Raw genomic sequence first — 15993 nt, 5'->3', positions numbered from 1 at the left:
CAGAGTTTTCATTAGTGGAATTGCCCTGGAAGGTTGCAGAACACTGGGGGACTGTAGGAAGGGAAATTGAAGAAAACAGTCTGTCTTTGTGGTAATATTAATAATAAAAATAAATTTTATTTATACCCCGCCCTCCCCAGCCAAGGCCGGGCTCAGGGCGGCTAACAAGCAATAATAAAAACAAGTTGAATGAATACAGCTTAAAAACAAGATTAAAATACAACATTAAAACATTGAAACATTGAAACATTAATTATTAGCTTCTACTAGAACTCAAGACCTTCTACAGAAAGAAAGTGCATTTCTGTTTTGGGGCATTCTGGATCCAGCATCGAAAAGTGTCAATGGGAAAACTAGAGCTAATTTTTTTAAATGTTGTATATAATATACAGTGTATACATATGTATACCCAGGGAGAGAGAGAGAGAGATACTTTGGCTTGAAACCATTTTTTTGCTTTCCCATAATTTGAAAACAAGTTTAATTTATGGCATGAAATTATAAAGGCCATTAGTGTCTTTGCATAGTTCAAAAAATTAAAGCAGCTGAGATATGGAGGTTTAAAATGTAGCTACTCTGCATGCACATTAACAACTTTTCTTTAAGGATTTATATCACCATCGGTTCTGTTTCATGCATAGTGTAATACACAGATTTTATAGCATGTTACTTTTTAAATATGTAAAACTCCAGTAGGAGTCATTATGCCTTGTACTATAAGGTGTCTGTAGATTAATGGTCACTGGGACATTTTTATATTACAACTTTCAATTTCCTGATGTTGCAGTTCAAGTGTGGAGTATACACGTGTGTGTGTGTGTGTGTGTGTGTGTGTGTGTGTGTGTGTGTTCAGATAGAAATGGTTCCTTTATACCATGGGTAGGCAAACTAAGGCTCGGGGGCCGGATCTGGCCCATTTGCCTTCTAAATCTGGCCAGTGGACAGTCTGGGAATCAGTGTGTTTTTACATGAGTAGAATGTGTCCTTTTATTTAAAACACATCTCTGGGTTATTTGTGGGGCCTGCCTGGTGTTTTTACATGAGTAGAATGTGTGCTTTTATTTAAAATGCATCTCTGGGTTATTTGTGGGGCACAGGAATTTGTTCATTTTTACCCCCAAAATATAGTCTGGCCCCCCCAAAATGTCTGAGGGACAGTGGACCGGCCCCCTGCTGAAAAAGTTTGCTGACCCCTGCATACAGTATGTTCATGCGAACCATTTTAATTTGGCTTCATTGTGTGCTTTCCATAGTACTGTGAATACGTTATGAAGCTCTACAGGAGTGAGACTGTGGCCCTGTGGCTGGCACAAGGCAAAACTTGCTGCCAATCCACTGGTTCCACTCAAAGACCTGCCCCTGCTGCCACATCATCCCAGCCTTGTGTAGGAAAGCAGCAGCAACTCTGGCATTGGGATGGGAGCTCTGTGGCTCCACCCCACCCCACATTCTGCTACTGGAGAAACTGTGTCTGTCAAATACCTTCCGATGAAAAATGGGGTGAAATCTACCCTGAGTGTGCTTTTCATTGCAGAAACAATACAGAAGCAGACAAACAATGCAATTCTCCTAATTGGTTATGAGCTGCACAGTAGTATACAGTGTCCCCAAATTTCAGCCACTTAACCATTTACAGTTTTCTTTCTTTTTTTTGAGGGGGGGATGCTAGGGGCAAAAAACAATAATAATCACCCAATATATCTTGATTTTTGCCACTTGGATACATTTCCTCCAGTTAATGTGTTAACTAAATGAGGGGGAAATGCCCCATGCAGCAAGCACTTTTTTAAAAATAGAAATTTTCAAGCAAAAACTGACCCAGAGAAGCAGACAAGTGCACTTGTTTTGGCACATCACATGTTTCTTTATTCTACTATGCTAAGACACATTGTAAGTCACCTTGGTGTAGAAAACTACTTCAGAAATATGTATCTTGTCAGGTTTTCTTTTTTCTTTTTGCTTTTCTTGGTAGATTTGGTGTGAGCATAATGCTTATGCATGGTTTAGCAGTCTGTACACAAGCAAGAAAGAGCCCAGATGAAGTGTTGGGTTTCAGCATCCCCCCAATTCCTGCTGAGTTGTTTCACTTTCAAACAAGTTATGGCTACTGACCCATCTGAAGACCACTTGTATACTCTAATGATGATGGAGCCTGTGGCCTGTGCAATGCTGCTGCATTAAAGGAGTTGTCGTCCAATAACATCTGGAGGACCACGGTCCCCTTGTTGTTTGTCTGCCCGGCAGTGGCTTTTCAGGGGTTCAGACAGTGCTTTTGTCAGTTCTACCTGGAGGTGTCAGGAAGCAAATCTGGGCTGGTTTGCATGTAAAACACATACCACTGAGCATTGGCTCTCCCCCAGTTCTTCTTCAATCCCTCACAGAAGAACATGATGGTCACTCCAGATAAATTCCTCAAATTGTAAAGCCTAAGGTAATGAACTTAAGCAGTTATCTGTCATGTAAGCTGAACTGCTTTTTAAACTGAATTGCAGCTTAAATGTTACTTATATTGTGTCAATGCGTGGGAAAATATATATAATAACTGGAACTTGTTTAGAAAGACTGGGAAAAGTTGGTTGTTGGCTGTAATTTGTACATAACTTGCCCAGAAAGAAACTTTATCATTTTGTCAAAACAGTGTGATCTCCCCCACCCCCAATTTACTGTACCTACGCTACTATAGTCTCCTTTGAACATGTATATAGCTGTTCAAAATATATGCTCATTATACTTTTATTAGTCATATTTTACCACATTTGTTAAAATGCAGTTGCAGCGTTTATTAGCTGGGGTTTCCATGAGAAATGACAAGCATGGTTGGTAACTGAAATTATTTTAGTAAACATTTTGGTGGGGGTTTTCTTCCCCATGGTTCTGTATTTAAAACTGGGTGAAGAAAGGAGGTGGCATAAAAGCAAGCAAATATCATGGTAATACCTATTTAATTTTGAGTTGGCTGTATGTACACATACACTTTTTGTTTGTTTGTATTTAGATATGTTTGTTCCTCTAAGTAGTGCAATGTGTATGTCAGATCAATGAAAGGTTTGTGGCAGAGAGAGATGTTATGTTTTGTACCTTTTGTTGAGCAAATTTCCCTTGTGTGGGCCTTTAACCATCACTAGAACCATTCCTGAAACTCAATACTTTTGTTTCCTATAACCAAAGAAATTATCTACCTATGGAATATATTAACTGTTGCACCCTGTATTTTTCATGATTGCTAAAATGTTTTGTTGGAACGACTTCTAAATACAATATGTAACTTACACTGCCCATTAGGTCACCGTAGGGGGGCTAACTATGGCTCTGTGATTTGAGCTAGGTTGACATCTGTGAAACCACATTTATTAATGTACATATGAAAGAGTAAGTGTATTTTCTTTAATAAACCCTCAGCAAATTGAATGAGATTTTTTTATTTTGTGTGTATGCTTTTTAAAAAAGACCAACCAACCAACAACTGCAATTTATTATTACTTGCATAGCTCATGTGATCTGTGAAAGATGAAAACTCTTGCTATTTAATATTTTTTGTAAGTTTCGGAGAAGAGTAGAAATTTAGAGTGATATGTATGAATGCATGGATTTGGACAAGATAAAGATGGAATACTAAAATAGAGCTTAGCATTAGCTGCCTGAGCCAGCACAAGTCTCGGGCTCATGTTGTCTCCCATCCCAGAATTCTGAATCTGTATGTGAAAATGCCTCTTGAACCCAAGCTCTAGTTTGAAAATATTGGGACTGTCACAGTTGTAGCCTTTATCTTAGGAGTCAAATCCATATTTTTTACTATGGCAGTGTTAACTATACTTGCTGCCTCGGTTACATTTTAGAAACATACTTTAGAAATTCTAAAAATGAACAAGTAATTCTAAAAATGAGCAAGTATTTTTGACACATTTGCTTTAGGACAGTCTCTTTAAAGCAGGGGTCAGGAACCTCAGGCCTATGGGCCAAATGCACCCCCTGGTCTCTTTGTACAGTCCTCTAAACTCTTCTTAGTCCAGTCCCACATTTTACCGGTTTTTCTGCAAGAATATCATGGGGAACTTTGTCCAAAACCTTACTGAAATCAAGATAGACTATGCCCACAGCATACCCCTGATCCACCAATCTTGTAACTCTATACAAAAAAGGGAAAGGGAAAGGGAAAGAATGAGCTTCATCTGGCATGATATGTTTTTGAGAAACCCATGCTGGGTATTAATAATTATAGTATCCATTGTATTGACCTCAAACTGATCGGTCTGTAGTTACCTGGGTCAGCGTTTGCCTGCCTCCAGTCTGCAGGGTTACGTGCTCTCCAAGAATTCCCAGAGATTATAGACAGAGACTGAGATTATATCCGCAAGCTCCTTTTGTACCCTTGGCTGCAGCTCATCAGGCCCTGGAGATCTGAATTCATGTAAAGTAGCTAGGTGTCCCCTTATCCTCTTACTCCACATTGCTGTTCCAGGGCAGAGAAATAGAAATTTCTCATATTGTCTGATAGGTCAAAGTGTGGGCAGGTGAGGCTCAAGTTGCTGTGCCTTCTCTTCCATAAAGGCAACCAGCTTGAACTTGCTGCAAGTGTGGTTTTGCACATTCTCAGGGAGGAAGACAAACATGGCACAGGTGTTGCAAGTCACTGCAGCATCTCCCTCGCTGTTCATGTCACATCTGTGGCTCTGTCCCATTACGCCTCTGGCCTCAGTGTGTGATGTGGCACCTGGAAGGTTTGTTCATGAGGAAACATGGCCTCTGGCTGAGAAACGGTTCCCCCTCTCTGTTCTAAAGGAAGGACCTTGTACAACAGTCATTGGAAGATGGTAATGATGATTTGTTTTAAGATGTCAAATTTAATATGCAACCCTGCATAAGTTTATTCTCAGACATACTTGCTTACAGTAGCTTCAACGCTGGGAGCAGTATAACTGCTGTAAATTTTCTTTAGTTGAATGAAGAATTTTCTGACATGTCGTGCTGTCAGTATAGTTTGTGATAGTTCTGATGTTATCAGTAGCAGAACATTCTGGAGGTCCATCATAAAATACAAATTTTATGGAGACCCAGGCAGATGGGTGGGGTATAAATAATAAAATTATTAGTATTAGTAGCATTATTACCTGCTTATTTACACAATTATCATAGGCAGAAATGAACACCATGTGCATTCTAGACATCTGTGAAGTTGCCAGTTGTATTTGACATGTGAAAATCTTTGGTTCCTCAAAAGAGAAACCAGTCAAGGACACCTGGGGGCTCAAAAAATGAGCCATTAGTGACCTATGAAGTGTCCTTTATGTACTGTTTCCTGGTCCCTCCCTCCACATAGCTCATCTATACCTAATATTTGTATTTTGTCGTTTTCTTTTTACTACCTCCACCCCAGTGCTAGCAAAAACTGTTTCCAAGTTTACTGAAAATCTGCATGTTCAAAGCAGTATAAGGCAGGCATTGTGTTGATTTTATCAGGAGACTTTTATGTGCAGTGTTTATGATTTATTTTTATTTATTCCATTTCTGAGTTGCATTTCCCACTTACCAGGAGTGCCCATACATAATATATAATTGTTCTGGTATAGAACCTAGCTTGCTTTTATTTGGTTCTGTCTCAAAAGTGTTGTGTATTTTGACTTTAGCTTAAAAATATATACTGGTCTGGAATAAGCCTTCGCCAACATTTTTTGTCCTGTGCCTATTTAAATTTTTTTTGATGTTGGAAATAGTGTTCCTGATCAGAAGCAGATACACTGTTTAAGTATTGGAACAAAAGGTGGAAGTTTTCAAAGAACAGAATGCTGCTGCCTGTATCCTGTTCACGGAGGAGCTGACCTGTATTTGAATATCAGGGTTCTTAGCAATGTACCTTCTTGGGGGCTGGGGTGTGTGTGACTATGATGTAATGCAGAACAGTGAATTTTTCAAGCCGCACAGTGATGCACTCCTGAGAATGGAACCAAGCCATTAGTACATCACGGAGAATTACTGATTCCAAAGAGACACCCTTGAGAGAGGAAGTACTGTAATGAGAAAGCAGCAATGTTGTTCTAATATTTGTTGTTTCCTTTGAAATGGCTAAAATACCTGAAATGATTTATACCTAATTGAGCTTTGCATTCCATCTGATAGGGTAAATGTTCTCAGGCTATTTATCATCGGTGGCTTTTCAAGATCTCCTAGGAGTACATGGCGTATATTTACCTTAACTTGGCTAGGTCAAGGGAAATAGCTTTTTTAAAAACAAAACAAAACACCAAAGCAAAACAAGAATAATACGTGATACCGTATGAGATTGTAGGAAAACTAGAAATGCAGTGCTGGCATGATTTACATACTTTCATCCTGCTTTCATTGTTGCTAATACAAATATGTCGCATAACTAGTTAAAATTTGTAGATTAATACTACTACAACAACTAATAATAATAATAATATACAATATTACTTTGTACAAGTTTTAATTGCTCCTGAGAATGGGCGTGGCTTGTTGGTGGGGTGAGAAAATGTATTTCGATCCAGTTCTGCTGTTAGTTGTGTCTGGGATTGAAAGAAATGTGGACCTCATCTTTAATGTCCATGAGGAACTTGCACTTAGGTTCTCAAACGACAGCCCTATACTGCATGTAAGAACTGAAACCGAGGAAACTTTCTAAATCAGTTTCTGATGTGGCCTGGTACAGTGTGGTGGTCTGCTCTTCAAAAAGTGTGTATCGGGGTCAATTCTAGCCTAGCCTAGGACATTTTGCCACTTGTTCTGTACCTTGCTATATTTATATCCTGCCTTTCCTCCAGGGAGATCAAGGTGGCACACATCAATCTTTCCCTGCTATGTTTTATCCACACAACAACTCTTTGAGAAAGGTTAGGTGGAGCGTAAGTGGCCCAAGACTACCTAGCAGGCTTCATGGCACAATTGGGATCTGAATCTAGGTCTCTCCAGACCTAATTCAACATCATCATTGGCATCATAATTTTCTTTAGTGTTTGGAGCGCAGGTAGGGAACCTGTTCCCCTCTAAATGTTGTTGGACTGCAACTCCCATGATCCTTGACCAGTGGTTACGCTGGCTGGGGCTGATGGGAGTTGGCTCTCTTAGCTTCTTGTCAATCAGATTAAGGTATGATCTGCTGCCTGAAAAGAGTTAATGATGCATCATATACCCATTCTGCACAGGGCAGCATGTCCTCCTCTTTGGAAAAGGAGAGAATAATTCTGAATTAAAACAGCAAGGGTAAGTGCATGGACTACACGAGAATCATAATCAAAATACACACACTATCATTTTTGCCACTTAGCAGCATCCAAACATTGTCTCTAGCTTTTGAGCCTTTTTAGCACTTGTCACAGACTATTCTGCTTTCTCTTTTTTAGGGGGGGGTGTTGTGTTGTGTTTGTTTGTTTGTTTCTGCCTTAGTTTTGTATGTCAGCTGCCCTGTGGCTGAGAGTGTGAACAACCTTCTTAAAGTGTACAATATTGTTCTGTTCCAGCTAGTTTGATGTAATAATGTATTTTGCATCTCCTCTAGGGGCTGAAAATGTCACTTAGTTCTGCTCCCAGCCTTCTGTAGCTTTAAGTGTAGATGTCCTTGGGGTTGAAGACTCAGCCTGGGTTTCCTTGGGCTGCCCCTAGTCAGATTTCTTTTAGTCATCTTTCCATATTGCCTTTAGTATGAAAGATTATTTTGGTTGAACTGTGCTTGAAATGTCTTCCATTTTTTACGTACCATCAGTCACAGGGCAATCTGTATTAGAAAACAAATATGCGATATTTTGAAGAAACAGCAAGCACCAACTTAAAAATAAATGTATATTTTAAAGTAATCTGCTAAGTTAAAAGCCTAAACATTTTGAAGCACATGCATGTATGACTGAACTGTTAATTGTAACCTAAATTTTAATGGAATGTGACTTTGATTAATAGATACTCTCCTTTTTCCATGCTTGCAATTTTAATTAGTCTTTTTTAAGTTAAACTTATTAATGAAACAAAAAGATTGAATCCCTTTAAAATTGAGCTCACTGGCTGAGCTCTTGTAATGTGGTTCCGCTTTTATCATGATCCTATATGACACATTTTTAAATGAAATAATTATAATGTAGGCTTTATTAATATGCCTTTTTTGTAGAATCCTGGGCAACTTTGGAAATGTATAGGAGAATGAGCGTTTTGCTGATTGAAGCTTTTTATGGAGGTTCACACAGGCAGCTCGTGGATCTCCTAAAAGAAGAAATAGAAGACTGTGTCCTATTTACTCTCCCTGCAAAGAAATGGCATTGGAGAGCAAGGACTGCAGCACTCTACTTCATGCAAGCTGTCCCAGCCAGCATGGACTACAGGTAAGGCGAGCTATGGATACCTTCATAACTCCAGATCTTGAATTTCTGTATTTACTCATATACAGTTCAGCAACCTTTCTGTGGAACTGAGATCACGTAAGGTAGGTGCCTTAGATACATGAGAACGTTTCCACTTTAAATCCCAGGCATTTCCAGTTGCTCAGAGCCAACTGTGTTCTACAGACGGTGATGTGAGAGAACAGATGCCCTTGTGAGTGGTCATGCACCGTGATAAAACCAGTGCCACCATGCCGTAAAGACATAGCTCTGCATATAATTATGTACACATGGGGTGAGATCCAAAAAGCTACTTTTAAGGATGCCCGGTGGTGTGGGATTTAAAAGCAAAACAAAACTCTGCGCAGTCAAGTCTCATGCTCATATCACAGTGTACTCTTGAAAAGGTAGGTAAGTTCCTTTCCAGAAACACACACCAAAAATTCTGCATGTCCAAGGCAGCTAACTGCTTGGTTCTTTGGTCACTGGCTGTACGTGTATTCTGCCTAGCGACAGACACGGATCAAAGAGCAGCCCCGGACTGCGTAACTGCTTGTCCAGAGAAAGTGCAACCCTGTCCAGATTAGGCAATGGACTTGTCTCCTGGGCACAGGGACCACTCGCTTATCCCTCTTCCAATAAGAAGTTTTATTCTGACAGAATGCTGTGAGGTGGGCTAGGCTTCGAATGAATGACTTCCATAAAGTCCAACAATTAGCGAGGTCTTCTCAGTTCAAAACTAGCATTCTCTCTGCAACACAAGACTGGCTTTGGGCAGTCTTGTAGGTAGCACAGGAAGCCTTTTAACAAACTGGAAAATTGTTTCTTGTTCATTGGGAACACACTCACCGAGCAAGCTAATAAATAATCACGGTTTTCAATCCTGAATTTATTTGGCTTTTCTAAGCCCCTAATAAGGGGCAAAAAATTTAAATATGTAAGGACGGACTCTTTCTCAATTGTCTTTCCTCACACTTGGATTTGTTTATTCTCCAGATAATTCCCACAACTAAGGGATAAGAATGGTTTCAATAGATTGACAGCATTTGGTGGGGTTGGTTTTTTCAGAACTTCCCCAGTGGACTTAAGCAACCAGCTCCATGAGCTGTGTCGTGTGAATCTAAGTTTAATTTTATGCTACCTTGAAGTATTTGCTGGGCATTTTGACTATGTGGAGTAATTCCGTTTTTTAGCATTTAAAATAAAGCCCTTTAAATATATTTTATTTTCTCTCTGGCTTTTCCTTGGCTGTTCTCTGCTTCTTCTTATTGCATCTAAGCTGCCAGTCTGGAACAACTTTTCAGGGGGGGGGGGATTGTTCTGCCTGAGGTGGTTGAATGTGGGTTTTGCTTTGCTCGACTTCGAAACAATCCTATTTTGTAGGAGTATGTATGACAAACTATTATGTAAATTTTTTTCTACATCACAACCACATCCTCCAACGCATTGCAATGTTATCTCAGCTCCTTCAAGGTCAGCAGCCCAAGCTGTCCAGCGCTCGCTGTATTAAGCTAATCAGACATAACTCATAGCCATACACTTCATTAGTTTAACGTACAGTTACATTGACCTGAGATAACTGAATTCCAATTTGTCAAATAACCTACATTTTAACAGAAAGTACTAGAAGCTTAAAAACTGATTCAAAGTTAGCAAATCTGTCATGTACTTATGTGCAATGTAACCTTCATAAACACCAACTAAATCTACGCTTACCCAATACAGCATAATGAGGAGGTGATGGCCCTGCTGTTGCTATTGGTATCTGATCACAGAGAAAATAATTCAGAGAGTTTTATATAGGTGCAGGTTCAATAGGAATGTAATCCAGCCAAAATTAAGCAGTTGAAAGTCCCATTGATTTCAGTGGGAGAATTAAGCATATGCTGTTAATATTAATATTCTAGCGCTACTACTAATGTTGAGGGTGTCAAGGAGGGCATTGGTAGCAATTGATTAAAAACTAAATTGCACTCTGCACTCAGTTTTGGGGTTGCTTCTGACAGCAGCTTTACTTCTGTCATAATGCCATGTGTTTTTCTCTGCTGCTACCAATGGCAGATTTCCCTTCTCTCACGCCTATGCTATGTGCATGGGGTGGTGCCAGGGATGGTTGTGACATTGGGGCAGGGCCAGCAGCACAGTTCCACATCCCTTTCTATGCATGGAGTTCTGTTCATGCATATGACACATGCATGGGACACCTCTATGTTTCTGCTGTACTCTTCCATGCATTAAAAAGTCAATGTAAGTTGTTCCCATCTATTGCAAGAGCTTTTTATCCTTGCAGAGTCCAAAAAGTTCCGCTATAGTCTTCCTGATTTTTCCTTCCATGCAACAGAAATCAAGCAATCAGAAAAGTAATTTTACCAGTCTTTCCCCCCTCCTGCTTCATCATGGCACCTGTCTGTAGACAAAGGACATAAGAGGAGGAAGGAAGCAATGAAAGTAGGAGCTGGGGTTTTTTGCCATTAGTGACACTGGGCAATTAAGACTAGCTGAAATTAATTGGTTAATAATTTGTCAGCGGAAGAATGGGGGATTTTCAGATGTTGGTAGAGAAATTGCGGTGTACAAAGTCCTTATTCCAAAGGGAACTCCTACATTTTAGTTGGGTCTCATGAATGAGCTAGAATGGATTATGAACATCCATAGCTAATGCCAAGGCTTTTTGCAAACAGAAGGAGTGTTATGGGTTAGGGTAATGATGAAAAATAGATACTGCAGTTTCTTTTAATATACAGCCATGTGTCCTGATTATCTGAAAATAAGCTGAACCTATGAATAATATAGAAATAAAATAAATACAAGACACTTTTAAGAGGATAAACTATACTAATTAAAAATCATAAATGTAGAAATACTGAATCATAACGTGCAATTTCATTATACTATAGTGCTAGCAATGTAAATACCAATATATATAAAGCAAGGCACACATAATGCATTTGAATAAAACAAAACAATTCTTCAGATTCTCTAAAAACCTAAAATGGAGGAAGCAAATATGCTGGAAAAGAAAACCACAAAGCTTTTATTTTCTTATTAGGGCAGGTTTTTGAAAAATCAGCAAAACCTTTATGCATTAGTGATGACTATAAATCTACAAGTGCTCTGAGTAGCATGATCAGAATACTATTACTGTTTTTGTTAATCAGCAAGTGATATATACATTTTTCACATGGTTGTTGGTGTCATTATGTTCACAGTCCTGCTCTGCCATGTAACAGAAGGATCTCATCAGTTTGCAGTCGTCTCCGTGTGTTTATATAATTTGATGCTAATATGAATCAGTGGGCACTGGCTCTAGAACTTAATAAGGCAATATTATTAACTAATATTTCTCCATCCAGAATGAATTATGCTGAGAAAGGAAACCTGGAGAAGTTACCCTTGGCTGTTATGACAAAACTTAAAAGATAGGCCGAGCATTTTGAGTGAATACGGAAAACCATTTACCAAGTGGTAATTTATTGTGGTCTACATGTAACCTAGCTGTGCAGCCCTCGCTCCACTTACAGCCTTCCCGTGTCAAGTGAGATTGTCCATGTCTAAAATATTAGGAAGTAGAGGGACCCATGGGCAGACTGTTTACATTGACAGTCCCATTTTGATCAGTCTCTTCATCTGTTTGGCTTCCTTCAATTGATTTACACTGAATGCCAGTCAGGGCTGGTCCTCTGCCCCCACTTAATTTTGAGTAATTTTGACATGCTTAATTGTGAAATGTTTAAAGTTGTGCCATATATATATATATATCACATACATACAAAACAAGCAGAATAACAAAACTTTTCTAGGGAAATGTGTAGGGGGTTACATGGATATATTTTTTTAAACAACTTGTCACTTTTTAACTGAAAAGCTACCATCTGCCAACATTTTAATCACAAGCAAAGCTTATTAATGCAAAGTGAATGTTTATGATCATATTGATGTCTTCCTGAATAATTTTCAGGTAGGCTCTTTGGTTATATTATTAATTGTTTTACTTTTTTTCTGTCAAGTTTCTTCCTTTCTCATTATCTGAGAACTGCTTTGAATTATTGAACCTGCTTCTTGAACCTATAACCGTGACACCTGGAGAGTGGCTTCTGCTGCAGCCTGATTGTAGTTCTAGAATCATTCATTTTTTTCTCCCATTTAATTATCATGCAAGAGGGAGAGTTTGGGAGAAGCCCAGTAGGTCCTCAGTGTATTGCTGACTGAAGGTCTTTCTACATCAAAGAGCCAAGCACATGGGCCGCAGGGGCAGATACCTGCAGAAGGGGGCAACTAGTAATGGAGGGGGGACAACAAGTGAATAGGGCCTGTGTGTGAGGCAAATGAGCCAAGTTTAACCCCAATACATTGTCCATCTCATGAAATAAAATTGGTGCTGGGTTTTCAAGAGATGGGAGGGCATCTGTTGGTATCCCCACTCTCTTACTCCCAAACAGTGCCCCTGTCTAAGCTAGTGGAGATTATATTGGTATGGGAGGCCTCCATAGTACATGTGGACATCTATGCTGAGCCCCTTGTATTTGTGTTGCTTAGGAATATGTGAACTGCCACTCAAGAAACACTGGGTTGTATCCAGCTATATCATTCCAGCTACATCCTCATTTAAATCAACTTATTTCAGTGGGTCTACTCATTGTATGACTTTGTTAGATATAATCCTTTATAGGTAAATCTGATAAATGTATACTAAGAGGTAAGTTCTATTGAATTCAGTGAAACTTACTCCCAGGGAAGTGGGAATAGCATTGCAACCTTAGTGTAGTTTTTGTCATGGATAGATACTAGAATCATAGAACTGTAGAGTTGGAAGGGACCATGACTGTAATCTGATCAGCACCCGATAAAGTTTATATTGGTGTAGGAGTATATCAGGAAGCAAAAGATCGTTCACTTTTGGCAATCAGCTCTCTCTTTCTTTAATTTTTAGATAGTATGTTAGTCAGAGTTCAAAAAAGAAGATTAAAATTCTCTTCCCAAAGGGCCAGTATAAGTCATGCCCAAGCTGCCACTTAGAACTATTGGGGATTTTTCTTTTTTATTCTCCAGTGATACTCATAATTGCTGGCCCACTTTCAAACCAAATTGATCCAAAGGGCCCAGTTTTATCAACAGTTCTTAGGTTCATATCAGGTAATCTACACTGCCCCACAAGTTTCATTTACTGAGATGGGCTGTGAGAATGTGCCATTACTGTTTGGACTGCTTATTTGCTGGGACAGTGGCTTGTAAGACTGTGTCATTAGAAACTACAGCCCAATTAATATATTACTACTGCTTGGATGGCACTTGAAAGCAACTTCCAAGTGACTGGGGCACATGTCATAGCACTAACAATCTTCAGTGTTACTCACAGGTCTCTCGATTTGCATGGTTACTTCTCATGCCAATAGCAGTGACCCTACTAAATGATGGGAAGGAATCGGCCAACTTGTTTGACGACTGCTGTGCGTGTGTGTGTCTTGTTAGACTGCCATGTGTTATCAGATAGAAAACTCAAATTAAAAACGGAGGGGGGAGTGGGAAGTTTAAGAATGTATGTGAACATGACCTTCAGAAAGGGGTCAAAATGAGACCCTGGGCTTTGGAAACAAAACTTTCCAGTATGTAGAATGTACATTGAAGGAATCCCATTCAATTTAAAGATGTCCTAGGAGGTTGAGGTGAGCCTTCTCTTACCTAATTTCATTTTGTTTTCCAAAAGATACTGATAGTTTTGAAAATGGTGGGGATGGGGGGTGGGAGCGGTGTTTTACATTTAAGTAACACTATTTCAATGAACACTGTTTGTTCATAAAACTATTGCACCGAAAGCACCATGTAGCTATAAAGCCTTTCTTCCCTGATTGTGCAGCGTATTATATATGTTTCTTATTTTTCAGAACAGCAAACCCATACCTAAGCTTGATATCTAAAATTTGCCTCTGGTCTTAGTATCATGTTAGATATTTCAACAAAATAATCCATGTTCTGACTGCACACCTCAGTGCTGTCTTAGTTTGTTTGGTGCCTTTTACAGCCATCAGGGTTTTTTCGCATATAGCTCCATCAGTTAAAATAATGGCTTTTCTCCCTGTGTAAAAGTGTAATAAGCATACCGTTTGTCTTTTAAAATACAATTGTCAAATTTTAAGGGGTAAATATATTTTGAGTATTTACCCCGGAGCTCTTTAAGGGCTGGAATCTGTTAGAAATAAGACCTTTTATCCAAATGAACAGTTACCTGAGGGCGAGTATAAAATGCAATGCAGTTTTTTCCCCTTATTACAAAAAAATGCTACAAGAACTATTAAAAGCACACACTTTCAGTTCTACTATAACATTTAACCCTTTGGTGTGTGTATTTATACATGCACGGCTGTGTGTGCACATGCAGAAATACACACACGTGCGTCTTTGTGAAATTATTGAGGAAAATATCTAAAAAGACAGAAATTCTGGAAGTTGGTCCTTTAGCAGCATCTCGTTGTTCTGATTGCCACTTTCCCCCATGATCCAGTGAAGAAGAAGAGGAGTTTGGATTTGATATCCCGCTTTATCACTACCCTAAGGAGTCTCAAAGCGGTTAACAATCTCCTTTCCCTTCCTCCCCCACAACAAACACTCTGTGAGGTGAGTGAGGCTGAGAGACTTCAGAGAAGTGTGACTAGCCCAAGGTCACCCAGCAGCTGCATGTGGAGGAGCGGAGACGTGAACCCGGTTCCCCAGATTATGAGTCTACCACTCTTAACCACTACACCACACTGGCTCTCCTCAGCCAGATTGGGAACCATGTCCACAAAAAGGTGTTATGTGTATGCTTTCCAAGATTGAATCTCGGCATAGAGTTGCTGCATGTATAGGTCCCAACACTAAATTGGGAACTGGAGCACAAATTGTTTCTAGTGGTGCATTCCACTAAGGGATTTGGGGACTGGATCCAAGTCCACCTATCATCATGGGAGATGGAAAAGGATTAGATTCAGGCTCCCTCACACTTTTTCTGAAAATAATCTTTCCAAAAGTGAAAGTACCAATGAAGATATTTTAGGTGCACACAACTCATTGGGGTTTTTTTTTGGGGGGGGGGAGGCTTGTGCAAATTCCTTTTTATAGTATGGATTTAGGGACCTTAGCTTTACTAGATTTTCTTAGGGACCTGAGCTTTTATTTCTAGCATGACTTTTTTGAACTGGGGCTGGGAGCAGCATTTCTAAACAAATATTCTGTCAGAGACACACTTAGAGATGGGGATGCCCTTCTTTCCAATTTGGAAACTTACTCTGGAGTTAGCATTGGAGAGTTCGTAGGCTTTTATCCCTGGGGGATGGGTGGGATTCAAATCCTAGAATTCTGCTGAGTATTGGAGATTGGAAATGCTAACACCTAAGATCATGTCAGTATCAGACCTCAGTATCTTCAACTTAAATGTGTTGGTTGAAAAGGAAAACATGAGTGTGGAACATGTTACTTTTTCATGAGGTGCTCATGAGGCATGGGACTCGCAGGAGCATTTGAGTACTTGCCTATAACAAGAAACAAAGAAATTGCCATTGTAAGTTCCTTGTACATGTCAAAAGAACAAATTTTGTTGTTCTTGTTTGTCAGACGTTTGAGGTTGTGCATGCCAGATTTGGGATTGGGCAGATAAATATGACCAGAATGGATGTTATCTGCTGTGATAATGTGGCAGTTG

At 39.5% G+C, this 15993-nt stretch overlaps 1 protein-coding gene across 8 annotated transcripts in view; it reads left to right on the top strand.

Moving 5' to 3' along the window:
- Positions 1 to 15993, top strand: part of GTDC1 (glycosyltransferase like domain containing 1) — a 215496-nt gene that overhangs the window by 45826 nt on the left and 153677 nt on the right. For 7 of the 8 annotated variants that reach the window (XR_014172699.1, XM_081929614.1, XM_081929616.1 and 4 more), the window contains one exon: positions 8111 to 8321. Coding sequence is in view for 7 of the 8 variants with exons in the window: in XM_081929614.1 (XP_081785740.1) it covers positions 8131 to 8321 (191 nt within the window). In the remaining variant the exon portion in view is untranslated. Of the gene's footprint in view, positions 1 to 8110; positions 8327 to 15993 lie in introns of all 8 variants that reach the window. The other variant, XM_081929615.1, reaches the window with a different exon arrangement.

Source organism: Podarcis melisellensis (assembly GCF_964234715.1).
Source record: "Podarcis melisellensis genome assembly, chromosome: 1".
Classification (NCBI taxonomy): domain Eukaryota; kingdom Metazoa; phylum Chordata; class Lepidosauria; order Squamata; family Lacertidae; genus Podarcis; species Podarcis melisellensis.
This window is presented reverse-complemented; position numbering and strand designations above follow the sequence as displayed.